Source organism: Natator depressus, chromosome 5 (genome assembly GCF_965152275.1).
Source record: "Natator depressus isolate rNatDep1 chromosome 5, rNatDep2.hap1, whole genome shotgun sequence".
Taxonomy (NCBI): domain Eukaryota; kingdom Metazoa; phylum Chordata; order Testudines; family Cheloniidae; genus Natator; species Natator depressus.
In genome coordinates this window covers 96473898-96500309 of record NC_134238.1, presented here as the reverse complement: position 1 = coordinate 96500309, position 26412 = coordinate 96473898, and the positions used below count along the sequence as shown (strand labels likewise).

Genomic DNA, 26412 nt, shown 5'->3' with positions numbered 1-26412 from the left:
CCAATCCGGTTACGAGGCCGGCAGTAGGGGTGGGACGAGAGGTTCCGGGTCGGGGGGCGGGCCAGGGAGCCACGTGCGGCAGCGGTGGCCCCAGGTGCGGGAGGATGAGTTCCCAGAGGGGGAACGTGGCCCGCTCGCGGCCCCAGAGACATCAGAACTCGCGAGTCTTCAAAAATGACAAGTATGACACAAGCGCCCAGCGCAAGGTACGGAGCGGCTGGGCCGAGGGGGAGGCGCTGCTAGGGCCCCTGCGCCGAGGGCTTCCCACGGCAGAGCGCTGAAGTGCTGCGAGCAGCCGGACTTAGGGCCTCCGTGACCCCAGGCCGTCTGCAGAGCCAGCCCCTGCGGGAGCTGGCGAACGGGCCCGGCGGCGGGATGAGGCGCGCCCCGGTGTCGGGCGGGGCGGAAATGGGGAACTTGAGCAGGGGTGCACGTGAGGTGCTGCGGCAAGCCCGTCACGTGCCCGTCCACTGGACCGTGCTGAGCAATCGTCGTTAACGTGCGATAAACAGCAGTTAAACCTCTAACCCGAGCACGGGCGATCGGGGAAGCGCTTTTTTGTGCTGGGCGGCTGGGGAGTGGGTGGGGGGCGGCTGGGGACCCCATAGCTGATAACTGTGGGTTGGGGGCCGGGGAGGTGGCGCGTTGTTTGTACAAGGCAGGTTAGGATTATGGGCAGCTGCTTGACAAGCTGGAATGACTAATAACTTCAACTGGCATCATTAAAAACCAGGCATGGGGCTGAACGCTCTCTCCAGCCCGCTAATAGGGGAGGGGATAGCTCCTGGTCTCCGCTTCAGCTGCTTTTGGCCTTCAGTTCTCAGCGTGTTGGCTCAGTGTCAACCTGCCTAAACTCGAATGTAAAGGGACCCTGTGTCAGCCTAGCTTAGGCCAAAAATGTAGGGTTTGTATAATAATACTGTTATAGCTCAAGGTCTCAGCACTTTAGAAACATACACCTTAATTTATTAACACCACCTCTGGAAGCTAGATAAATATCCCCATTTTACAGATGGGAAACTTTGCCATTAGATCATTTACTTGTTTGTTACAGATGCAGACCAAAGTCTTTGAATGATTTCTGAACTTTGTGAGCGGCTCTGGCCTACTTAAGTCGCATAATACCATGCAAGAGTCACAGGTTTGATTAATGCTGAACTGACAAACTTTTTGTTTGGGATTTACTTTCAGTTTTAGGATTAATTCAAAACAAAACCTCATGTACATGTGTCAGAGTAACAGCCGTGTTAGTCTGTATTCGCAAAAAGAAAAGGAGTACTTGTGGCACCTTAGAGACTAACCAATTTATTTGAGCATAAGCTTTCGTGAGCTACAGCTCACTTCATCGGATGCATACATGTGTGTACACCTCTGTGACAGAACACTGAATCAAACATTCAGATGGACCCTGATCATTGTAACCTGACAGTTTCACATAGCTCTAGTTCACCACCCTGCGATAAATATTTAAATACTCAACTAATTTCACTGACATTTATATAAAAATTGTTTCCTTATGATTTTTTGTAGTTACTGGTTATATACACATGTAACATTTCAGTTGTTTGTAGTAATTTTTGAGTTGTGCAGCACTGAGCACCTTAATTAGGACTGTTTATTTTGATGATGATGTTGATCTTCTGGATAATGCATGGAGTGAGAATCAACAATCTGAATTCTGGTCTTGACTGTTATTAAACTTGTTTGTGCCAGTGCATCACAACCAAAATATGCTGGCTCAAAAACAAAACTGGCTACTTTAATCTCTTTCTCTAAACCAGCAGTTCTCAAACTATGGGGTGGACCTCCCAAGAGAGGCGAAACTGTATGCTATCTTTTTTTCTTAAAAAACAAAACAAAACAAAACAGCTCTGGCTGTCAGCCCCAGGTGGTTGGGGCTTGTGCAGAAAGTCTGTGCGCACCTGGGAGACAGGGATAAAGGGGACAGCTAGAGCCACCTCAGGCTCTCCTCCCTCTCCCATTCCCTCACTGGGAGGCAGCCCGGCCTCAGGTTTTCCTTCCCCGCCCCATCAATCCCTCACCTGGAGGTAGTGTATCTCCAACTGTTAGCTCCTAGGGTAGCAGCAGCAGCAGAGAAATAAGGATGGCAATAGAGTGCTAAGTTTGTTGTGAAAAGTGATATTGACTCTTCACATTGCCACCCTTACTTCGATGCTGCTGCTAGCATGGCGCTGCCTTCAGAGCTGGGTGCCCAGCCAGCAGCTGCTGCTCTCTGCTCTGCTTTCAGATCTGGGTGGTGGTACTTTTGTGAGGAGAGGGGTGTAAATAACTACAGACACAAAGGGGAGGGGAGATGATCAAATAAGTTTGAGAACCACTGCTCTAAACTGAAGTTAATTAATATAGAGTTGTAAAAAAAAAAATCATTACTAATTTCTGGTGGCATTAAGAACAAAGGATTTATATTTCTTGTCAATATCTCTAAGCCTACTTAAATGAATGGATTTTGGAAAGGAAATAAGAAAAGGGAGATAATTAAATTAATACGAGGTGTTAGGTATAGTAGGTTGTAGGGAAAGCTCTGCAGGCAGTACAGGTGACTTTTCTGGGGCATCCAACAGTTCTATGATGATTGTTAGGAGCGGGGGTGGGGGTGGTGTCACTGCAGGAGTTGGGTGTACATTTTCCAGTTTGTCTAGGACACCAAAAGTTCTAGAGAGCTAGACTTCAAGGAGTTCTGCACTAAACACAGTTCTAGGATCGTTAGGAAAATTGTATTTGAATGTATGTCAAACATCTTTTTAATGTTTTCTAAAATTAAACTATATTTTATTAAAGTGGCAGGTAAGTTACCCTTGTCACCAAAATCCCATGAACAAAGACTCATTCTTTCCAAAAACTTTTAAAAAAAGAAATTGGATTCATATTCCTGACCCATACAACCTCTGAGCTGCTCCTTATTCACGTACATTTAGCCTATTATTATAGAACATTCACGTATTGCAATAATGTATAGGCTCTAGAATTGCTTAAGTCTTCTGAATAAAGCACATTTTTCAGATCTGATTAATGTTCTGTTAATCATTTCTTGCTTCACCTTCCTTTGTTTTAGTGACATAGGCCCCAATTAATTAATCTCTCCTCATATGGCAGGCGTTCCATACCCCTATTAATTTTTGTTGTCCTTTTCTGAACCTTTTCCAATTCCAGTATATCTTTTTTGAGATGGGGCGACCACATCTGCACACAGTATTCAAGAAGTGGGCATACCATGGATTTATATAGAGGCAATATGATATTTTCTGTCTTATCTATCCCTTTCTTAATGAGTCCCAAAATTCTGTTCACTTTTTTGACTGCTGCTGCATATTGAGTGGATATTTTCCGAGAACTGTCCACAATGACTCCAGTTCTCTTTCTTGAGTGGTAATTGATTTAGACCCCATCATTTTATATGTATAGTTGGGATAATGTTTTCCAATGTTCATTACTTTGGATTTATCAACATTGAATTTCATCTGCCATTTTGTTGCCCAGTCATCCAGTTTTGAGAGATCCTTTTGTAGCTCTTTGCAGTGCCAACTTTCTTAAGTAGTTTTGTATCTGAAAATTTTGCCACCTCCCTGTTTACCCCTTTGTCCAGATCGTTTATGAATATATTGAATAGGACTGGTTCCACTACAGACCCCTGGGGGACACCACTATTTACCTCTCTCCATACTGAAAACTGACCATTTATTCCTACCCTTTGTGTCCTGTCTTTTAACCAATTACCAGTCTTATCTCATGACAGCTTACTTTGCTTAAGAGCCTTTGGTGAGGGACCTTGTCAAAAGCTTTCTGAAAATTTAAGTATACTGATGATTCTTTTCAGAGTAGCAGCTGTGTTAGTCTGTATCCGCAAAAAGCAAAGGGGTACTTGTGGCACCTTAGAGACTAACAAATTTATTTGAGCATAAGCTTTTGTGAGCTACAGCTCACTTCATCGGATGCATCTGATGATTCTTTGAGACTCATCTCCAGCGAGGTTCAGGTGACAGCAAGTCTGAGATGGGAACTTCCAGCTGTTACTTTGCCAACATGTAAATTTCTCGCTCACACTCGTTTTTCCTACCAAAGAATGGCCTCTTAATCAGGTGATAGTCCACTTGATTATGACGACACCGGACTGGATAACAAAAGCCTGGAATGTAAAATGAAGTAAAGAGTAAGTCAAGCAGAGACAGGATAGACCATGCTGTCCAAGTATTGGTTTCTACAAAGTGACCAACCTAAACCCAAAACATGTTATGCAATGTACAGTAACTGCAATGTAACATGTAAATGTATATGAAGGAAGAGTTTTGCTGTGTAACTTTAGATGAGTGATATGCCCCACACCCACCCATATTCTTTTTCCTACTAAAGAATGGCTTCTTAATCAGGTGATAGTTCACTTGATTATGACGACACCTGACTGAGGTGCTAGCTAGCCTTTTGTCTCTGGGGAACTGGTTTGAAGCGGTTTTCCTAGGCTTGGAACATGTCTTATACAGTGGAATTTCATAACTTTACATACAGTGTTGCCACACATTTTACCAGGGCAATAATATTCAGTAGATTCTGAATTTTCAGATGATACCTCATAAGGCATACTTTGTACAACATTTATCAGAGTCTTGTAAAAAAGGATGAAATTAAGGGTACAGCCTGTCACAGCAAGTAAATTGCTTGTTTGGATATTTATCCTTAGGTTAGCATGATTATTAAATAATAGTACAAATATCTAGATATTCAGGATGGGCACTCAAGACAAATTTGAAGAAAAATAAATATTTTGGTTCTAGTTGCATTGAAGTCTACACTGACCTTTATTTTTTATGGTGCAGTCCTAATTACATGAAATGCAACCAATAACTATCAGGAAGACCTTGAGAACTGCATCAAGCTATGTAAGGATATTTCACTGTGGGTAGAAATGAGGCAATATCAATACACCAAGTGGAGTTTGCCACTGTGTCACAATGTTCCCTCTAACTTTTTACATCTGTGTGTGGAATGAATTTTGTTATGTGCACCAATATGGAGGTGATGGGGGGTGGGGCCGAGGGGTTCAGAGTGTGGGAGGGGGCTCAGGGCTGGGGCAGAGGGTTGTGGAGTGGGGGGTGAGGGCTCTGGAGCAGAGAATTAGGATGCGGGGCCTGAGGGTTCCGGCTGGGGGTGTGGGCTCTGGGGTGGGGCTGGGAGTTTGGGGTGGAGGCTACCCTGGGGATGGGGGAGAGGCACCTCTCCCCACCTGTGCAGCCCTTGATAGCCTGCTGCGCAGTTTAGAGGGAATTTAGGTGTTAAGACTATCTAATCGGATTAGATAAGCAAATATAGTTCATTTGGGACCTCACAGTTTGAGCTAAAGTGCCTAATGAGAACCCCAAATGCAACTGCCCTGCATTGTATAGTTGTGTATTTGATATTTTGAAATATAAGGTCAGAACCTTTCTTTGTGAATTGCTTTGTATTTATATTCTGGAATTAGTATAATATTTTTTTTTTTTGTTTGCAAGATAGGATTAGGAAAGGTCTTCAACATACACAATTTTACGGGTTTTTTTTTTTTGGATGGCCAGGTGGTTCATCTCTGGAGTTGACATTGCATCTATGCAAACAGTATTCTACTGGTGTGGTTCCAAGGTTACAATATATGAAGCACAGAATTATATCAGTCACACAAAATTAGACCACCTCATGCAAACATTGCTAGGACCTTTTGAAATATTGTATCTTTCCTTTAAATACCTTAATGCTAGCTTGATAGAGATTTTATGAGCTGAGTTAATAAGTGTACTACATGTATTTGTAGCTAGATGACTTAATATTGATGACATGAATATTACTGAGGTCACCATTTCTAGAAACACATTTGACTTTATCGGAGTTTGTGTGAATGTAGTGTTCATTTAATATGTACTTACAAGTTTTTCCATAAAACTTGCAGATGTTAGACAATATATTTTAGGATACGTTTGTGAAAAATAGTGCTATTGGCATTAGCCGTTTAAGGCCATTTGTCCTTGGGTAGGAAGTGTGGCAGTGGGGAACGGAATGAGAAGTAGTAAGCAAGGAAAATAGAGAAATACTGGGGGAAGTTATTGTTCTGGAGACAGCGACCCTTATCATTCACAAACCAGCAGGACTGCTGTCAGGAAAGCCAACCCGATTCCTGAAATGGCAAATGAGGTGGCTGAAGGTTGAATCACTTGAGATCTGATAAGAGATTAACAGGCAGACCCAGTTTGTCAGATTTATTTGAAAATTATTTAGATTCTATGCATCTTCTAGTAAATCTCCCCCAAATACTCAGGTATTTTCATAGGCCAGTTATTAACTAAACCTTTAGCCACTCTCAAAAAGTAACCATATCAAACCGAACTCACAGAAAACTGGTCTGTTTATTTGAGGTGTTTTAGTAGCATGAAAATCCATCATTTAAACGTTTAAAGATTCAATATTCATCTTTTCAATCAATAGGGTATTATTTTCCTACCTATAAACTCCTCTCTCTTTAGTATAATACATATATATTTTCCATTGGGTGCTAAATAAAACCCCACCCCTTCAACTGGGTATCTGCCAGTGGGACCAGAAGTTTGCCTGCATTCATCCAGTTGCAGGATCAGGACGCAAATCTTGCCTGTCATTTTATAATTGTGCTCTCAATAGATGTGATCTGATTTGGTGTCCTTTATTTTCTGTTACTAGTACCTTAAATTGACATGGGATCCGTTTACACTTGGACAGATTTCTTGAATTAATCTTGTTACTGATGTGGTGTAAGTTTATATTGCTATCAACATTTAATATCCAAGTGTGTATGAAAGGAAAGCTGCTGCTGTTTTATACTACAAAGTACTTTAGTTATGGCTAGCAAATGTACTGTGAGACTCTGCCACTTATATGCTACATAAATACTACAGTTCTTACTCAGTGTTACACATTCACATTCTTTGATTACATATTGAGAGTTTGTCACTGCTGTGCAATTTTTTGTTGTTGTGGACTGACTTTTTATCCTGAGTCTGCAGATTCTGTAGTGAAATTTTAGTGTGTATCTTTATTTATAGCTGTCTCATATTTTAATTATGAAGGGTAGGGCTGTTAGTTTGCCTTTTGTGAGTTTTAGTAGAGGATGTTAGTTTGAAGTCATTGTTTATAGTGGCATAGGAGAGAATGGCTTGGGAATAGGTTGTGGTCTCAGTTGTGATTATATCTACTTCTGTTATGTATCATGGGAACCACTGCCAGATGTAAAAACAAAAGGTTAAACTGAATTTTGCATAGCAATGAGTACATTACCTCTCAGAGCCCATACCTGACACGTCAAACAGCTACCTGAGATTAATGCACACTGACAATTTGTTCCTTGCTACTGCACCCAATCTCAGATTAGCATTTTGTAGTGCACTTCAAGAATGCCTGCCCCCAACAACTTTCAGTTCTACTCTTTAAGGAAGTTGCTCTTCATTCTAAAGTTTAAAAGGGTATCCCCAGAATATCTACTTGCTATAACTAATAAAATAGGGAGTGTACCCCAAAGAGGGCTATAATTTCATTGTCTCCACACTTTTTCCAAAGAGATGTGCCTGTATTAATCTATTCTTGCTCCTCCTCTTGATGTTTCTTCTCCCCTGCCCTTCATAATTTCCACATTGAGTCAATACTACTAGTGGGGGAAGGCCTTATCAAAAGATTGTTTTGTTTGGGTTTGAACACACTTATGGGTGTAATCAGTCTAATCACCTCTGCCAGAGCGTTCTTTAGCTGGTGACTACTACATTGCAAATGTTTCCTGCTCTGAGAAACTGACACGGACCAGTTAGCTATACTCGCAGGGACACCACAACCTGTCTTTCTGGTTCATGAATGTGTATGAAGCCATTGGGAGTTGTAGTCCATTAATAATCTTATAGGCAGCCAGTGGAGCTTGTAAAGTACCGAACAACGTTCACTCCTGCCTTTGTTGATCAATAAACATAGTACACAAATTTGAATTGCATTCAACCCCCTGTTTTAATAGAATAACTGAGTTAAACAATTGAAAATGGAAGAAGTCATTCCATGCTCACTGCTTCTGCGCATTGATGAAGGCCAACGTGAGTCTGAGGCTTCATGGTGCAGTGGTCAGATGCCCTCAGTTGACAGCAAGGTCACAGTTCTAGCATGGCTCTAGAATTTTTTGTTTTTAGCAGTATCACTTAGGTCTTCACCTGGATTATGTTTTTAGCTAAAAAAAAGTCCCCTAAATAGAAAAAACTAAAAATATCCCCATATTGCAGTCTAGATGTGTTTAAATAATAATAAAAACTCCAAAAAACCCTACACTTGACAATGTGGTAATTTTTGGCTGGTTAAAATTCTTAAACATTGACTGTAAACTAGGGCTTCTGACTTTTGGTTGTAGCTGATAAACACCAATTTTTTGTTTGTATGGAGGGTTTTTATCCAATAAACACTGGAAATGGTTATGTGTAGACAAGCCCTCAGATGCAAGTGATGTGTAGAGTCACAACGTGGACTACAGAGATGTGATTTCTAAAGCACACTAAATGTGTTGAATATTAGTTAGTCTCTGTAGCTCCTGTTGCTGCAAAGTAAAGATTCCCAAATGCACTTCAACATAGTGCTGTTTGAAACAGCAGTAATGTTAAAGCACACAAGAGAATATTACGAAGACGTTACTCAATACAGTACATAAGTTCCAAAACCCTCTGATTTTTGGGCATCTACAGAAAACTTCAAAATTGCTAAAAAAAACCAACCCCCCAAAAGTGAAACTAACAAACCTCGAAAGCCAGAAGTCCTATAAATAACACATACAGTAGCTGGCAACTGCTCCCACAAGTTTAGCTCTCTTGTGGTTCCACTCAACCCAGCCCTCTTACGGATTACTACATTTCACTTTGTCTGCTGCACAAACACAACAGGTTGGAATGGCATAGGAGATGCTGGCAAGCATCAGAGGACAGGGGACAGACAGACTTACAAGCACAGGCAAGCTGCTATTCTCTTCCATTTCAAATCCGATACAGAAATTGCCCTTTTGATTTTCAAAGCTTTGGATTGCTTCTCCCTTTCATGGACTGCAAATCCAGCTACACATCTGTGGGCTCACTTTGGTTTTATAATACAGGTCTCTTCTCTTTATTCATGTGGTTCACTGTAGGTCTGGTAGGGGTTTCCACTTGCACTGCTCAGTCTGTTGAAAACGTTTTCCTGCCCCTATTCCAAACTACTTATACTCTTTAAATCTGCTCTATTCCAAAAAAAAAAAAAAAAGTGGTATTGTGTTTTAGGGACCCAAGGTGATAAAATTACTTTCTTGTTTAGGTATCATGCATTTATTTCCATAGTATTTTATCATAAGTTGACTAAAAATATTTGAAAATTGTTAATGGTTATTAACAGTGGTCAGTTTTCCTGAGTTTTTTTTTTTTGTAAAAGCTTTGAATGGAGTATCAAATGTCAGAAAAATCACACGCATGTTGAATGCCAATCTTAAATCCAAAAGAAAAAGGAATCTTCAAATATAACTAAATATTAATTATGCCAGTGAAGATGAGGTAATTAGACAAATGTTAATGATACTTTAGCTATTAAGAAATTGGACTAGTTCTTCAAATTGTAAAGTGATTTGCTGCAAAACAAAATTCAATTGCATTAAATTTATATTACCCTTTATTAAAGTTTCTCATGTGTACTGTTCATTTTAAATAAAAATCACTGGTACTACTCAGTGCATGTCTCTGTGGGAGAGGACCTCAGATGGGAGCTCTGTAGTTTCATATTATTCAAGCATATGTTGCTGGAAATGCAGAAGATTGGGCATATGAGGCATAGCTTTTTTGTCATGTGAGCCAGTCACCTGATCTTAACTTAAGGTGAACTTTGGAGTTTCAGTGTAAAAAGGAAAAGTTAAACTATGACTAATATGGGCAGGGCTGGGCACCCACTAAGGAAGTGGAGGGATGGGGGAAGAGTTTATCTTTAACTGGTACGTCTGTGTTACTTGTATAAAACTAAGTGTACTTCAGAATTGAAAAAAATATATACAATATGCTGATTGCTTTCATTGCTGTATGCCAGTTGGTTTCTGCACTAGCAGAGCTAATACAGGAAACCTGCTACCAAAAGGAAATGAGCATCATTCTTTTGTTTGGTAATTATAGTGTTCAGTGCTTTATGTCTCCATTAAAATGAACTCAGGGTTTCTCATAGCTTCACAAACAGGTATTTATCCATCAACTGTGAATTATTTCCAACTAGTACTTGGAAAAGTATGTGTTCTTCAGCATTATTACATGCATTGCAATTCTCTTGGGTATGGCCTTTTGCATTCCAAGTACATTACACATTGCTGAGCTGATCTTTGTCATCACTCCAGTAATAAATGTTTTTTTCCAGTACCAGTCACAGCGTATTATTGGAAATTAGTGAAGTATCTGTAAGAGAGGCTGATTCCTTTTTTAAAAGTACACTGCTTAACAATAATGAGCTTCCTTCAACTCAGAAGTGTAGCGTTGTACCTCCATAACATACTAAAAATGGTTAATGATACTAAAATGCTCTGCCAAATTTTGTGTACATGCTCCAAAGCATGAAGGCACTACAGCTTCTCAATGAAATGGTTGTAAATAAAAAAAAAACATGGACTGAACAATATTGTTTTTCCCTAATCTTAGAAATGGCTAAACTCTTAGTTGAAACTTTTCCAAAACATTCTGCCTTAGGCAGACACTCAGCATGGAAAACAGACTTATCAGTTTGTTTGGCAAAGTTGGAAGCATCTGAAAGCTAGGTCTTATAATGTGAAGTTTCGGACAAACTTGACTATAAAAGTGGCGCTGCCTGCACCACTAATATAATTAGTTTAGAATAAAAACCCACTATATTTTGAGACCAAGTTTTTATGTTTACTGTACTAAGGTGGAAAGCTAATTGTAGAATGAAGATAGATAAACTGCTTTTCAGAAATTTAAAAAGCCATTGTATATAATAGATACTTAAATACAAATATATTCCATGTTAAGAAAATAAGGGTTAGTTGCAGTTCCATTGAAGAGAATGGTGAAATGGATGTTGATTTAAGTTGAGCAGGATCAGGCCTGAAAAGCTTTAGTTAATCCAAACATGACAATTAGATGAATTGCTTAGATGTGTCCATTCTCCAATCATTTTATGCTGCAGTAGTTATTTGCATAATTATAATTAAAACCTGTAGTATTTAAGTGTTTCTCATTTGCATAGGAACAATCCCTTCTAACTCCATGATATTTTTTTCAGCTGTAATGGCAGATCCTGGGGGAAAGACCGAGTTTAAGAACTGCCCTTCATGTGAGACAAATGTCTGTAAGGCTACTATACATAATGCCTTTGATGCATTGGTGAGGAGCATTTACTCACCAGATGTTCAGTCCGCCTGAAGTTCACCACTTGGGCCTGCAAGGATCAAAGTAACCTCCAGTCTGTGAAGATGTAAGAAACTTACAGCTTCCAGGGTGGAGTTGGAGTGGCTCCAGTCCCTTTAAGTCCTGTTTTGGAGCATGTTAAAATCCAGTTCAGAGAGGTTTTTTTGTTTTGAGGTGGTAGGGGGAGCATGGTCTGGGAAGCCAAGGATTTTTGGACTTGGCACAGAAAAGTTTCTTTTAAAAAAAAAATTTTTGAAAAGTAGAGGAAGAGGCATTGCCATCACTCCAAGTCCCCTTTTAAGAAGTTTAGAGGTAGCAATTCTAGGAGGGAATCAGCACTGAAGACTTGAGTGAATAGTTAGATATCATGGTTCAAAGTTTGTGTCTGGGGCAGCCTGAGGCCAAGGAAAACAATGGATTAGATTTCATGGTGACTAAAAACATTAGCTTCTTATCTACATTTGTTTAGATTACTTTTACTGCTGGTGGAGCTACCTCAGTCCAAAACAATCACCATGTATACAAATTTCCCAAAGTAAATAAGGCCTCAGGCAAAAGGAGGAGGAGATGAAGGCAAGGGTAGGGCCTCTAGGTCACATCTGTGATGTGTGGGGGAGCCAAGAATTGTACCCATCAGGAGGAGATATGAATAGTAATAGAATTGATTTTGGGCGTGGGGGAGTACTCTCCAGTTGGTCAGTTGCAATGGAAGACTAAAGGGAAATAGCTGTCTGGGTCTTATTTCTCAACTTGTTTGCAGGACTGTGGGAAAAATTGTTACTAAAGAGGTAGGGGTTGTTATAGTGTAGAATATTTGCAAAAATATTCAAAACTACTAAGTAAATTGATTGGGCTTAAAGCAGGTAGGAAGGAAGTTAAGCTTCTTGTATTCTGGTAGAATAAAAATGGCTAAGGAGGTCAGAGAACTTAGAGTTGGTATTCCTGAAAGTTTGACGATAGAGTAGGTAAAATGGACATGCACTCATCCTGAGGCTTATTAAAAGATCGAACAACCTATACTAAGCAAACTACTACTTTGCACTCTTAACAAGGACATCTATCTTAAGTAGGTAGGTATGGAAGATTAAATGATGAGTGTTAGAATACACAACTTACTCTACATATTTAATATTTTAACCCCACAGGTAAGGTGACTCATTACAAGTTGTGCAACCTTACTTCAGTCCCACCTTGTGCATATGCATTATGATACATAATATCTAGTTACTAGGGTTGCCAATTTTGGTTGCACATATTCCTGGAGGTTTCATCACATGATAATCTTTAATTGAAGATTAATCTTCAATTCCTGGAGACTCCAGGACAATCCTGGAGCGTTGGCAACCATACTAATTACAGGATACTGTTTTTCCACAGAACCCTTGCCTTGCTCAGTGCGCAGGATGGACCGTGCTTTTGGATTGAAGCAGAATTGTGTAGTAAAGGAGGCAGTTGTCTGTAAGAACCATGTCATGTTGCAGAAGTTGAAAGATATGAGAATGAGGTAGTGAAATGTCAGAAAAGGATAGTCTCATGCTTAAGGCAGTTAAATGTTGCCCTGGAGCATTGGATTTTATCCCTGAGTCTATCACAGAGTTCCTTTAGGATGCTTGGCAAATCATTTAAACTGAACTTTTCAGTTGGCCACGAATTGTATGTTACTCACTTTCTGGGTCACCTTGAGACATCTGGGGACAGATATACAGAAGTGGTGAGTTCTCACAATCATAGCTGGAGTCTGGCTTTGAACATATTAGAGTGCTATAAAAATGTTAATTATGCTGGAAAAAAAAAATCAGCCCATTGCCGTCTTCAAATTAGACACCCCCCCCCCCCCACCAAAACAGTGGACTCTTGACTACTTTTGCCTTACTCTGCCTCAGTTCCCCAGCTATAAAAAGAATAATCCCAGTTACTTACCAGTGGGGTGTTGTGAAGATGAATTAATTACTTTTTGTGATGCACTCAGCTACTATGTGGGACTGCCACAGAAAACTTCAATGAGGAAATTAAAGACTTTGTATTAAGCATAAGGTGTGGATGGCATACATTAAGACCTACCCAGGGGCCACACATTTTATATGAAGGATTTAAGGGGGTGGGGAGTTGAATAACTATCCATTCACTGAATGGGGCAGCAGGTCCGATGGGATAAAAATGTCATTTAAGGACTGAATCAAAATGCATATAATATGCACAGGCAATCTTAATTAGGGCATTTGCAATCTTTTGAGTGCTTGATATCGTAATATTAAAATGTAGAATTTGTTGGTGGTTTGAAAGAAGAAGTATACAAAATGTTAAATTGTGTAGTCCTAGAGTAGCTATTCTGATGACAGGCACTATAGCTAATATAATGGAACTTAATAGCTATTTATTTTATATTGTGCCTATTACCAGGACAGCTACTCTAGGCCTACCTCATTTTAAAAATCATTACATGTGCATACACAGCTAGTGTTGTGAATTAACATAAATGGAGAAAAGGCATGTATACCTTGTGACTACTGGGATGAAACCAAGAGGCTAAATTGTATAAGTCTGTCACTTATGCCCATCTTTCCATTTTATAATGGTAATATCTTGGATCATAGAGACCCTGAAGTACCCAATTTTTACCTTAAAAACCCCAAAACAAGACAACCCCAAAACCTTAAAATAGGCAGAGGTCACAGGGAGATTGGGGAACAATTACTACATCTGAATTGCTTTATGAACTACTACTATTGCAAGAAATTCTTCAACATAGCATACCGCTTTCTATAACCTCACGTTTTTGGCATGATATACATTTATGTGAGAGAACAGTCATTTACACGCCCTGTCTAAAGTAGGGCAGTTTTGGTGGGGCGGGGGCACACAGTGGGTCTGGGGCTTCTTGGCACTATCACAGTAGAAACAACAATAGGATCCTTTTCACTCTGTTGGCGGAGGCTGTGAAGAGTGAGAACTCTGCTCTAAGCTCTGCTAGTGTGCTCTATGAAATAGAAGCAGGTACAAAGAAAGGAGCCCAGGCTAGAGATACTGTTCCATAGCTCCACTGGGGAGACTGCTGGTGTGCTCTTCTGTTCCATCATGAGTAGATGCTTCTGAACTGTAATATTTAGAGGTGGTTCAATAGTCAATTGACTTTGTTGCCATTATTTCCAGTTTAATATAATTTAATGTAGCAATTGTCATTTAAATGGTTGCCATTGTCTCCTTTTGAAGCTGCTTACAGCAAACATATGAAAACTATTCAAAAGCATAAGTGTCCAGTATTCTGAAAAAAAACCTTAAATTTTTCATTGTTTTCTTCATTTTAGCCATACTGCACTATATATAGCTTGTAGCATTCATGGCTAATATAATTATCCACTCAAATATTTCAAACATGATATCTTACTCTTGTGTTTAGAAATAGTATTGACACTTTATTGAACATAAAAGATAAGAAAATCTGTGGTCAGTCTTTCATGGAGACTGGCTTCTATAATGAAACTACTCATGAACAAGAAATAAGTAGCATACTTCTGTGTAATACCCATTATTCAGTCTCTCCATTTAAAAATATTAACAGATTTGATTTCTCAGTTCAGTTCTTAGTGGATCGATGTCATTACGAGAATTAATGTCATTGACAGTCCAAGGTGAAGGAAAGAATATAAAGAATGTGCCTGATTCAGTCTAAGAAAGGGGAGCTGTTTAAGGAAGCCAAGGTTTCCTATGCCCTGGATAATTATTTTCTAGGGCAACTAGTGATGTTACATGTGTACTGTATTCTCACCTAATTCAGTGAATAGGACAACTTTCTTTTGCAACATGTACCTATACTAAGCTTTTCCTTATCATGGAAACACTTCTCTAGTTCAACTGATTCATTCCTTCTTAAAAATGAAATTAAATATGGAAGGAAAGCAGAAGGAACTTTTTATAGGAATGAAGTTCATAATATGGAAGACATTGTGTCCTCCTGATGGTATGTCGCACTTCCATTTCCTCTGTGCTTTTAGAAAAAAGTTTGAGGCTACCCACTTAATACACATTATCATTGCTAAAGCCTAATATAGTGTAAATTATAGGTATTAAACTTGTAATGGTCTTCAGTGAGCAAAGCTGGTCTCTCAAATTCTATTTCTGTACCAAACACATGCATTTTACTCTGAATGGAAGTACTCTGGCAACATTTACCTTTACTGATTTTTAGGAATGCTTGGAAGTGTTCAGTCTCTTTATTACTAACATAAGAACAGGTAAATAGATGAACTCCTTGTTCTTGCACTGCCATTAGAATACATCTTCCCCCAGTACTGTAGCTGCAGGATATCAAAAGATGATGGGTGGAATTACTTCATAAGAGGCTTTTTTTTTTTTTAAACTAAACTGATGAATAGTTGCTAATTGGTTGGTTTATAAAAGACGACACTTCAAGCACAACTTTTTTTTTTTTAGAAAATTAATGCAAAGCTTCATGATGGAGTGTGTCAGCACTGTAAGGAGGTCTTGGAGTGGCGTGTAAAATTCAGCAAATACAAACCACTGTCAAAACCGAAGAAATGGTGAGTCAACAATTACTTCACAGCTAATCACTGTATAATTTGTACACCTCTTGGGGGGGGGGGGGGGGTATTACCATTTTTGGAAATTTCATTTTCATGTGTAGAAGAGCTATAATTCCTATTGTATTGAGCTCTAAATTCAGTAGTCCGAAGTTCTAGGAAAGCTTACAATGTTGTTTTTACTTTTTAAAAATAATTTTAAAAAGCGTTCTCTTAAAAATGCAAACCATTGGGTGTCTTTTTTTTAAATCTACATATATAGCACCTTTCATTAAAATACCTAAACAGCCTTACGCATCATAGTGCTTGTGAGGGACCTAATTATCCTAATCCTCTAAATAGACAAAACCTGAGGCACAGAAACATAAGTGATTGTCCCAAGATTGCAAAGTCAGTCAGGGACAGGGAAACATCTCTATTTTTCCAGTACACAAGATAAACTGGGGGGGGGGGAAGGGATGGAATTTTTAACCAGATGAATTTATTTTTTCTATCTTGGACCCTATCGAACCTCATTCAGTACCACCAAATGAATAGGCATCTGACAGCTATTGGACAGGGGCCTAAAGAAACCCTTTTAGGGCTTAATTCCACTTTTTTAATGCAGACAGAACTTTTGTTTGTAATCAGGCTTTAAAATAAAGTGTTGTTTCATAGGAATGTATACGAATGGCCTCTATGCAGGTGACAAACTGTTTTCACTAGTAGATCTTTGTAGTCATTCATGGAGATGGAAGACCATTAAATCAACTTTATTTTCCAAAATTCTCTTCAGTAGCTGAGATAGAATAGATGGTTCTGGCATTTATCAGATCTTCCTTATTCTCAACATATACAAATAAAGGCTGCCACTATTACAAACTGCTCCTTATAAATGTATGTCACTGAAGCTCTGAGAGGGTGCAGAGCTCAGCCTATGTAGATCTAATTGCAGGATCAGGCCAAAATATATAATTTTAGCTAATAGAATGCTTACTGATGTGCAGGTCACATTAAACAGATTAAAAGAAAAAGGAATGTTTTAAGAATATTTTTGGTGGAGTTGCACTGGTGTGTGTTGTTATGGGGGAACATTTAAGATTACAGTAACTGGGAGGCAGGGGAGAAGTAAGAATGTTTCAAAGGCAGAAAGGAGCATGAGGTGATACTTTTGATAGAAATTATTGCCTATTGGGCCTTTCAGGATCAACCCCTGAAATGTTTGGAACCTTGTGTATATATACTTTGCAACAACAGTATAAACTCAACTCTAAATTTAAATAGCGATTAGTATTTAGAAAACCAGTTATGAAAAAATTATGAAAAATTCAGATTTAGCCCAGTCTCAGCTGGAGATTAGCATCTTCAGTTGAAACCACTTCATACAATTATACACTGGTGTACACGGTTCTAAACTTAAGCTGTTGAAATACACACTTGTGCTGATTTTTGCAGTTCCCATGTGTCTGCTGAAGTTGCTTCATTGCAGATTTTGGCAGCTTGTACCATTTAATTTTTTGTGGATGTTACTTGTGGATTTCAGAATTATTATAGCCTCCTCCTAGAGCTCCAAGTACTAAAACCGGAGTGAAAAAATATCAATTGCTTCATAGTAACAAGGGGTACTTCATGCGTTACTAAGGGTGTGTGGGAGGTTTGATCAATTTGGGAAAGCAAACAAACTTGAAGGCAAACTGACATTCTGTTTTTAACTTTACTTTTACTGTATTAAGTCGATATTCAGTTGTAAACTTTTGAAAAAACCATATGGTTTTGTTCAGAGTTATGAACAACCTCCATTCCCAAGCTGTTCGTAACAGAGTTTCTACTATAATTTGGAAACCATGCAAATGGAAACCAAAGAAAATGTTTCCACAAACATTTGTGTGTTTGCTTGCAGTTTAGAGTATGGTCTGTTTGGGGTGCTGTTGGCTGAGCCCAGCAGCCTGGTAGGCAATACTGAGAGCTTCCTACAAGGCTCTAGCCTGCCATGCTTTTATCCCTAATCCCTCTAAAATCCCTTAACAAGGGGACCAGGCTAACTGAGGGAGAACACGTAGTCAGTGAGTGACCTCCATCCACAACAGAAAGCATAATGGGCTGAAGATGTTGAGAGTTTGTGCAATGACAAAAGTCTTTTAAAAAAAAAATCTTGAAAATAAATCTTGTGACTTAATTCTGTGGCTAGTTCCAGAAGGAACAATCCTAGAAAAATTGAGCTCCTTTAACAGGGATGGGGTAGGCAGGCCTCATGGCCAAAAGAGAAAAGCCTGTTGCACCTTCTGTCTAAGTCTGGCTACTGATAAATCTGAATGGAAGGCAAGTAGTGGACATATCCCACTGCTGCCCTCATCAGGGGTAGGGATGCTCTGAAGAGCCAGTTTAGGATTCAGTGAAGACTATTGTAGTTGGCCTTCTACTTGCTTTGTAGTCAGTGAGAGCAGCTCCCCCCTGCAAGCCTAAAGGTATACCAGTAGTGGCTGCTCTTGACACTTGGATCACATTATTAGGTCCCAAAGCTTTCTTATGGCTTTCCTGGCTTCAGTGGTAGTTTAATTTTAAATTTTCACTTTGAAAGTGAATATTCAGTGCTATAGAATCCACTTTCATTTTAAAGTTAAATAGACAGCTTGGACATTTTCATGAAAAACTTTCAAGTTTTAATTTAAATTCAAAACATTAATCATGCTAGTTCCTGAAACGAAAGCGCTCAGTGACAGTACATGAATGTCTTATAAATTCTTGGAGATTTATCCTACCATGATACCTGTGCACTTCAATGTCCTGAGGAGTTGGACATCCATGAATCACTATCTTTGAAGCACAGTGTAGTCTAGAGTAAGGCGAGACAAAGAGTGGAGCCCAAGGGAGGGAGTTGTGGTAGAAACCAGATAGTACTGAACATTGTAAGAGTGTATAGGTTAAGTACTTCGTTCTCCTTGAACCTTTTTGCATGAATGACATGTCTTTGGCTGGAAACTTTGCAGGGTCTGGGTGAGTGTACACCTAGAAACCTTGCTGCTACAGGCTGAGCTTTTCATATCCTCTTCTAGGACATTACCACAGAAGATTTTTAGAGCAGTTTATCCTGTGGTACTATACATTCAAGCTCCATGAGATCTGGTGCCCTGCAATGTAAGCCCAGGGTTAGTGGGATTAAAGTCCATGGGCCCTGGGTCTGAAAGCCTAGACTTTATTCTCAGGGCTCCTATGAGTGTAGGGCAAAGATCTTTAGCATCCAGGCACCAAACCTGTGCTCTAGTGTCCACTTCTGACCATTCCCTCAATTCCTCTTTTCACCAGCCTTTCCTCAGGTTGATAATAGTACTAGTCTTTCAGGAAAGACTATTGGTGTTTAAGTTAAAATTGTTGTTTTTGCTTAGTCGTGTTTTTAGCTTTGGTTGAACTGTTTGCTCTTGCTTTCCTCAATCTTTGAAACTAGCGCAACAGACTGAATGAAAGTTGTGGTTTAAAAAAAAAAAAAAGTAGTCCTCTTGCCCCAACAAGATGTTAATTACTAGCCTACCTGGTCCTTCCAAGACCTGGAGGAGTATCTGATGACTTGGTATCCAGCCTCTTTGGCTTCCTCTGCCAGATCCCCTGTGAAAGAAGCGGTATGCTTGAATCCTTCAAGTGCTGAGAAGGGCTGGCTTTCAGGGTGGTGTTTTGGGCCTGACTACATTACATCAGAATATCTCCTCTGTTTTTGTCCAAAGAGAAGACGTTTGATACATCATGAACGTTTGAGTCATTCAAACCTTCAGGCCAGGGGTCCTCTATCATTTTTATTTTGACAGTAGCAACCAAAGCCTCTAAATGTTTGGAGTAGTACACTGCTTCTTGTGGGTTTGGACTCCTCTTTTGTCCATTGAGAAATTCAAAAGGTATATAATGTTCTCTCTGCATTTGTAGTTTGCATTTATAAATTGCACATGTGACTTAGTACTATATTCTGCGTGGACTAATCTTGTCTGAGCCAGAGAAATAAGAAAAGTTGCACAGCTTTTAAAGCAACAGACAGCGTTAGTGAACCAAACAGCCTGCTCAAATAAGTGGCTACAGAGATCTGTGTTCTATCATTTTGATAATTAAAAAATTCTTTTGTTTTAATTTTCCAAAACTGACATTTAAAAAGTTAGAGAAATATGATAGTACAGTCAATTAGTTAACATATTTCTTTATTACTACATATGAGATTGGCATATACTTAGGACTTTATTATTACGGAAAGTAGTCTTCTCCCACTTTGGGGTCTCTGAAACAATTAGACTTGTTATTGGAAAGTTTTAAGAATTAATTGAACATTCCAATTTGCTAACTAGCCAATCATTCTAATATTGTTTTCCTTCTTAATAGCGTGAAGTGCCTCCAAAAGACTGTAAAGGATTCTTACCATATTATTTGCAGATCCTGTGCTTGTGAATTAGAAGTGTGCGCTAAATGTGGAAAGAAAGAAGAAATTGTAGTTCCGTAAGTACTTCTCAGAAAGTTTGATTACATACCTGCGCTGGTTGTATCTCATGCATTCTTTTAACAAAATAGGTTTGGAAATTTTCATCGTTCTGGTGTATTTCAGGGCACATTTCCTTATGTTAGTATGCGCTTTAGGTAATCGGGACAGGATTCAGTAGAAGACAGCAACCTCAGTCCTACAGAAATCAGGGGTGAAACTCCCATTGTCTTTAGTGGGAATGAGATCAGACCCAATAAGACTTTATTTTAAGTTGCAAAGGGTAATTGCATCTACTTTGGAACTAAGCCCTCTAAAATGGACTAAAGTTAATTACCATAAAATATGCACAAGCTAATTTACTGTTTGAATTTAATTTGTCATCTGATTATTCAGTATTACAGTAAGCAGAAAAAAGAAACCAAAGAAGGGTTGATAGAGAGCATAGCAACTATGCTATTTAGTGTTTTTATTGCTCGGGCCAGCAGTTTCCCTTTACTGAGCATCATGTATTAATTTGCTGGTATGTGGCTTATGGCCAGAAACAGTTGATTAGATAGATAGAAGATAGATGGATAGATCTCTCGTCGTCTCCCCTCCCCCTCACCAATAGAGTGGTTTTATTTTTATTAAAACCACAAAACCAAAAGTTCCCCCTGCTCCACTCCCAGTTTAATAATTAGATCCTGAAGGTCTGTCAAATAAGACTTCTGTGTTTCCTTTTAGGATCAGTAAAGGACCAGAGAAGACTGAGAATGAGACTACTGGAAATTGCCAAAGAACGCTCAGTAGAAGAGATGAGTCAGAGGAAAGTGATGAACTGGATTTTGATATTGACTTAGATGGCATGGATGATAAGAATCCTGACATGCTCGAGGAACATTTTAAAAATATGAAGTTTGAAAGGACAGAAGTCTGAAACTGTTCCTGTAGAATCTTATATGAAAGACTAAAGTTCTAGTCAGGAGACCGTACAACTTAAGAAAAAAGTCAAAGTGATACCTACCTAGTATTTCCACTAGGACAGTTCAGTCTGACATTTGAGTGCTTGACACACTGCTAATATAAATGTTCCATTTTATATTTGAATTTTATCACAAATCTTTATGCAAGAGTGGGATTCCGCAAGAAAAAATTATGTCAATTTCTGGTATACAGCGAGTTATGGAGCCTTTCCACTTCCAGGTCACTGGTTTTAAAAATCATCCTGATCGGAAATGTCTGTCATGTGGTGACTATTCTGTTGTTTGTGCAAAGTGAGTTACAGATCTCAGGCCAAAGTATTATGGACAAATGGCCCTAGCACAGGAAGGAAAGGTAAACTGTCAAAAATAGTGCTAATGAATGAGTCTAGAGACTAAGCTACTTTTTTAGTCATGTTAATATGCTCCAGAACAGGGTTCTGTGGAGTACTACCACGACCCCCACACTTGCTGCTCATCTCTTGTGTGTAAATAGAGGATCTGTATGCTGCTAGGGTACCTCTCATAAGCAATAGTACTTCAACTGAAGTCATGTCATTAACATTTATAATGTTAAGTGACAAGTTTGTATCTTTAGAAGATTCTCGGTGTGTAAAGACCACAGGCCTATTGTTTTTGGTTAGTGTATAGTTTCACACAACTGATTTTTCCTTTGAGCTGTATTTCTAATTCAGTTTGCGTTATGATTTGAGAAATAAATAGTGTCCTCTAGTGACAGTCACATATAACTGCATTTATTTTTCAGCTGCACTATTACCAGGTTTGAACTCTAGTCTAGTTCACGCATGTGTTTTTGTAGGAACAGCCTTTCTGAAATTAAAGCAAATCAGTTTTCTACATTATGGAGAAATAACTATAAAATATGGACTAGAACATCTTAATGGGGAATGCTTAACTAAATTTATTGGACTAGAATAACCCTTTTATTACTTGAATTCAGTAGCACCTCTTGGTTGTGTGCTTTGCACCCTGAAATACTGCTGGAATTAGCAAGTGTTTCATCTGCTATGGCAATAGATTCCGAGGCCAGAAGGGACAAAGTATTAACCAAAATTTTTACACTAGAGAGCATTTAAATTAACCACATATGGCTCATTATAGAATTGCCCAAATCTAAGGGACCTTGCTCAGTGTACACAACTGACCTACCAAACAAAGTGCCATCCCAGATGCCCTGTCCGATTATAGTAGCAGTGAGCCAGAGATTGAACTTCCTCACACCCCACTTGGAAAGTTAGGAGGTGGAGCCCAAAGCGTGTGCGGTTTTTTTTAGCCCACGTAAGGCAATAAGGGCTGGCTTCCAGTAGGTGGGAACTGCTATACCATGGATTTTTTTATCCAAGCAATTGCCATCGAATCTAAATTGTAAAAGAAATTGCATGCAGGCTGCCAAGGAGCGTTGAGCGTAGAAAGGGCAAAAAATGAGGAATAAAGAGCAGCAGCATTCAGAACCAACCTATTCTGTGTGGCCAACCACATTATATTGTATGGAAACATTTCCCAGCCTTGTAGAAGGTTCTCTTCCCTAACTTGAAGATTCTGTTTAAACAATAGTTTAAATTTGCATTTAAGCACAAGTAAGAGGAAGTAGTAGTATAAAGAGGGAAATGCTTTTAAAAGCTCCGAGTGCTTTGGAGACTGCATTGTCCTCCTCAGTAGGGAAGTGAGACTTACTGCATTGGATAGTAACTTCTGCTGAGCTAGTCAATGTGGCCATGACACCTTCTGGTGGGGGGGTCAGGAGGGGGGGGCAGAAATGAGAAGACAGAGTAAAAGCAGGTATTTTAGTTGGCTCTATAAACAGAAAGTAGATAGTCCCTCCATACCTGTGCTGGAGTCAGAAGACAGGATACTGGACACTAAAGCATATAGTGTGGGGTGTTGGTAAGGAGTAGGTTATTGTAGTTCTTACCCAGTTTTGATGCAGAAACTAATTGCAAAACTTGTAATAATTAAATTGGAGAAGGAGAGGAGCTTTTTTGTTATACATGGAACTCCACACTGGATTCCAAAAAAATGTTTTGAGGAAAGTAGGAGAATTGCATGGAAAAGGAGAAAAGTTGGGAGAGGCATAAAAAGACTTCCATGCAAGGAGAGGTTGAAAGGATTAGGGGATGATAGATATCCCAGTGCAAAAATGACAAGGGATTTGGAGAAGGTAAAATAGGTGCTCTTTCATAACACAAGTCTGACAGTCCCAGGCAAAATAATGGAATGGCTCATGTGGCACTGTTAAAGAAGGGTAATATAATTAATGTCAATCAACATGGGTTTGTGGGAAATAGTTCTTGTAATCTCATGCAAAAAAGAGAGAGAGGATTCAAAGAAAAGCCAGGAGAATGATTAAAGGATTGGAAGATATGCTTTCTCATGAGTGAGCTCCTTGAGTCTATTTAGCTTGTCATTCCCATAACTGTTTGCTAAGATCCCTATAAAGGTACTTATAGAGTGAACAGAATTTTGATGAAGGGTCTTCAAACTATCAGAGATAATATAGTCCAGGGGCTGGAAGTTGAAGCTAGACAGACAAATTTTAGACTGGAAATAAGGTGCAGAATTTTAACAGTAAGGGTAATTAACCATTGCAGCAACTTGCAAAGGGTTGTGATGGATTCTCCATCACAAAGAATTCTTAAAATCAAGACTGTTGAAGATGCGCTTACCTGAATCATACCTATTGAACTTGAAGCAGGAAACTCCTATGGCCTGTGTTGTGCAGGAGGAGAGACTAGGCTATCATTTCTGGTTTTAAAGTCTGATACTAGCCACTCAGAATACAAGACTAGATGAATGTCTGGTCTGTTCCACTAAGATAGTTCCTGTCTTACCTAGTATTCCTGCAAATATGCATATACTGTTTCTCGATGGTTTTATATAGATATGTACGGGGGTTTAAACTTTGCCTTGACCACAGAGGAAATACTTTGATGCTGGACAATTTTTTTATTGCACTTTGCACAAGCACCACTGCTAACAATCACAAGACTGATTGCCTCATGCAAAAGATCACTTGGGGCCTGATCCTGAGTTGTGCTGAGTTCAGGAGCCAGGCTCATTTGATGGTTAGCATCAGGTTTGGATAAAGTAGTGTGAGAATTAATCATACACTCTGACTTCATAACTCCAGCTGCTGGAGTTATGAAGATGCCCTGTAGTTAATTTGTCTGCAATAAAAAAACATGTTTTTAAACGCAGCTACATAAAGTTGTCTTTAAGAGGATATTCTGTAGTGTGTGTGTTGCATTTGAAAATCTGGAGATCGTAGTCATGTCAAAACATGCAATTAACTCCCATTTACTTTACATATCTTATAGCAGGAGAAAAAAATCTTAAGCATCTAGGACAGTAAAATATGAGGTATTTGCTGGGGTTCAACTTAAGAGTGCCTGTTTCAGATACATGTGAAGTATGAGCTCTTTTCTGAATTTAGTCAAGAATACTGGTGTAATAGGCAACTCCACTGACGTGAATGGAATTACTTCTAGTGGTCTCACACTAGTATGAGCTGAATCAGGCCCTGTGGGAGAGGTTTTAAGTCAGGACTCAGTCTAGGGGATGAAGGGCTAAGACAGCTCTAAGCCACTTTGCACCCTCTGAACCTGGGCTTCTTCCAGAGCTGGAGAGACCCAGGGCCTGCCTAAATTATGCTGGGAGCGTCTAAGATACAGCAGCCTTCTTAGGCCTTCTGGATTGCAGGCTGGCGTATGTGTTACACTACATAAGGAGTGTATACACTCCTTAGGTATCCCTCTGCCACTCTGGCATGCCCCCTATACCAGGTGTATTATGGAAGTCTTATGGCTGTCTTTCACAATGCACACACTAGGGGGATATTCCCTATAGTTTTTAAGGGCCCTTTATGCTGCTCTGACCCATTTACCCAGCATAAAAAGAGACCAGACTGAGTGTGAGAATCTTTCACTGAACTTCATATACATAGTGGGCGAGTAACAGAACATGAAGCTGTATCTACTGTCAGTAACCTTCTTAAAGAAAAAAAAAAACACAGTTTGAAAATGTGTTTCAAAGCCAGGGCACTAATACTTACTTTATTTTCTGTTCCACTAGAGCTCTTTCATGTAATGGTTTTACAAATAAACTACAAACTCTGTAGTGTAAGAAAAATATTCAGCACACAGTGATATTTGAAGGCTGTGTGGCAGAAGTGGAAAACAGATTTGAAACTTCTGATGTACAGTCTAATGGGAAATGAGTAGATGGTGTTTGAAGCCTGGGCTATAGGTCAAACCACACTGTTGTCAGAGGACGTCCCTCCATTGACAGCACTGACGTCTGCTTCAGTATGACACTGCCTTCCTTCCTGCTCGCTGACGGCAATACAGGTATAGAGAAAACAAGGATTTGAAAACCCCCTAGTTTTCATAGGTAATTTGGAATTAAATTACAGAATAGGGTTTTTTGAAATGGAAACAAGGAAGTTCAGTGGATATGAAATTCACTCAGGAGAGTGATTTAAGTATGACAAAACATCCTTTCAGTAAGCAACAGTATTGTTGGGAAAAAACTCACTTATGGTCTGGCCCTTTAGCCTAAGGTGAGAGGAAATCCTGAAGTTGTAGGAAAGTACGTCATGGAACTGGCAGTCTCCACAAGATTGAGAATTAGTGGAAGGTTTCTGCTCTTGTGGTGACAGCCTATCAATGCTGGGGACAAGCCCCAGTGAGCCGATGGGTGATGGACAGGGCAAAACAAGAATACAAAAAAAAAAGGGGGGGGGGGGACTTGTTCTTTAGTTCTACTTCTTTCAAACATTTAACTGATTTATGGTTGGGAAGCTACATTTGACTCTCACCTAGGCCATACCTACCATCTGACATACATTGTTACACTAAGGCCTTTTCTACACCATTGCCAGCACTGATTTCAATGCACTAGTGTTGAAAGTGTGGGGAGTTGCTATTTAGACAGCTTTGGCAACCATTTTCCATGATTAGACTTGCCTAGAATGGGGGTTTATTGATAATGGTGTGAAAACAACTGCCACAACCAAAGCTATCATGCTTCAGTTCCCAAAATTGCTATCCACAGTATAAAAATTCCTT

General features: G+C 39.4%; 1 protein-coding gene across 3 annotated transcripts; it reads left to right on the top strand.

The window, feature by feature from the left end:
* The first annotated feature begins 52 nt into the window (after positions 1-52).
* C5H9orf85 (chromosome 5 C9orf85 homolog) lies at positions 53-24650 on the top strand. Of its 3 annotated transcripts, none has more exons than XM_074954074.1 (5): positions 72-206; positions 1055-1141; positions 15831-15937; positions 20273-20386; positions 21093-24650. In XM_074954074.1, exons 2-5 carry the CDS (start codon positions 1127-1129, stop codon positions 21283-21285), a joined length of 429 nt encoding a protein of 142 aa, XP_074810175.1. In that variant the 5' UTR covers positions 72-206; positions 1055-1126; the 3' UTR covers positions 21286-24650. The 3 variants fall into 3 exon arrangements, with proteins under 3 accessions (XP_074810174.1, XP_074810175.1, XP_074810176.1); XM_074954075.1 differs by having other exon boundaries at positions 156-181; XM_074954073.1 differs by lacking the exon at positions 1055-1141 and having other exon boundaries at positions 53-206.
* The last annotated feature ends 1762 nt before the right edge of the window (positions 24651-26412 follow it).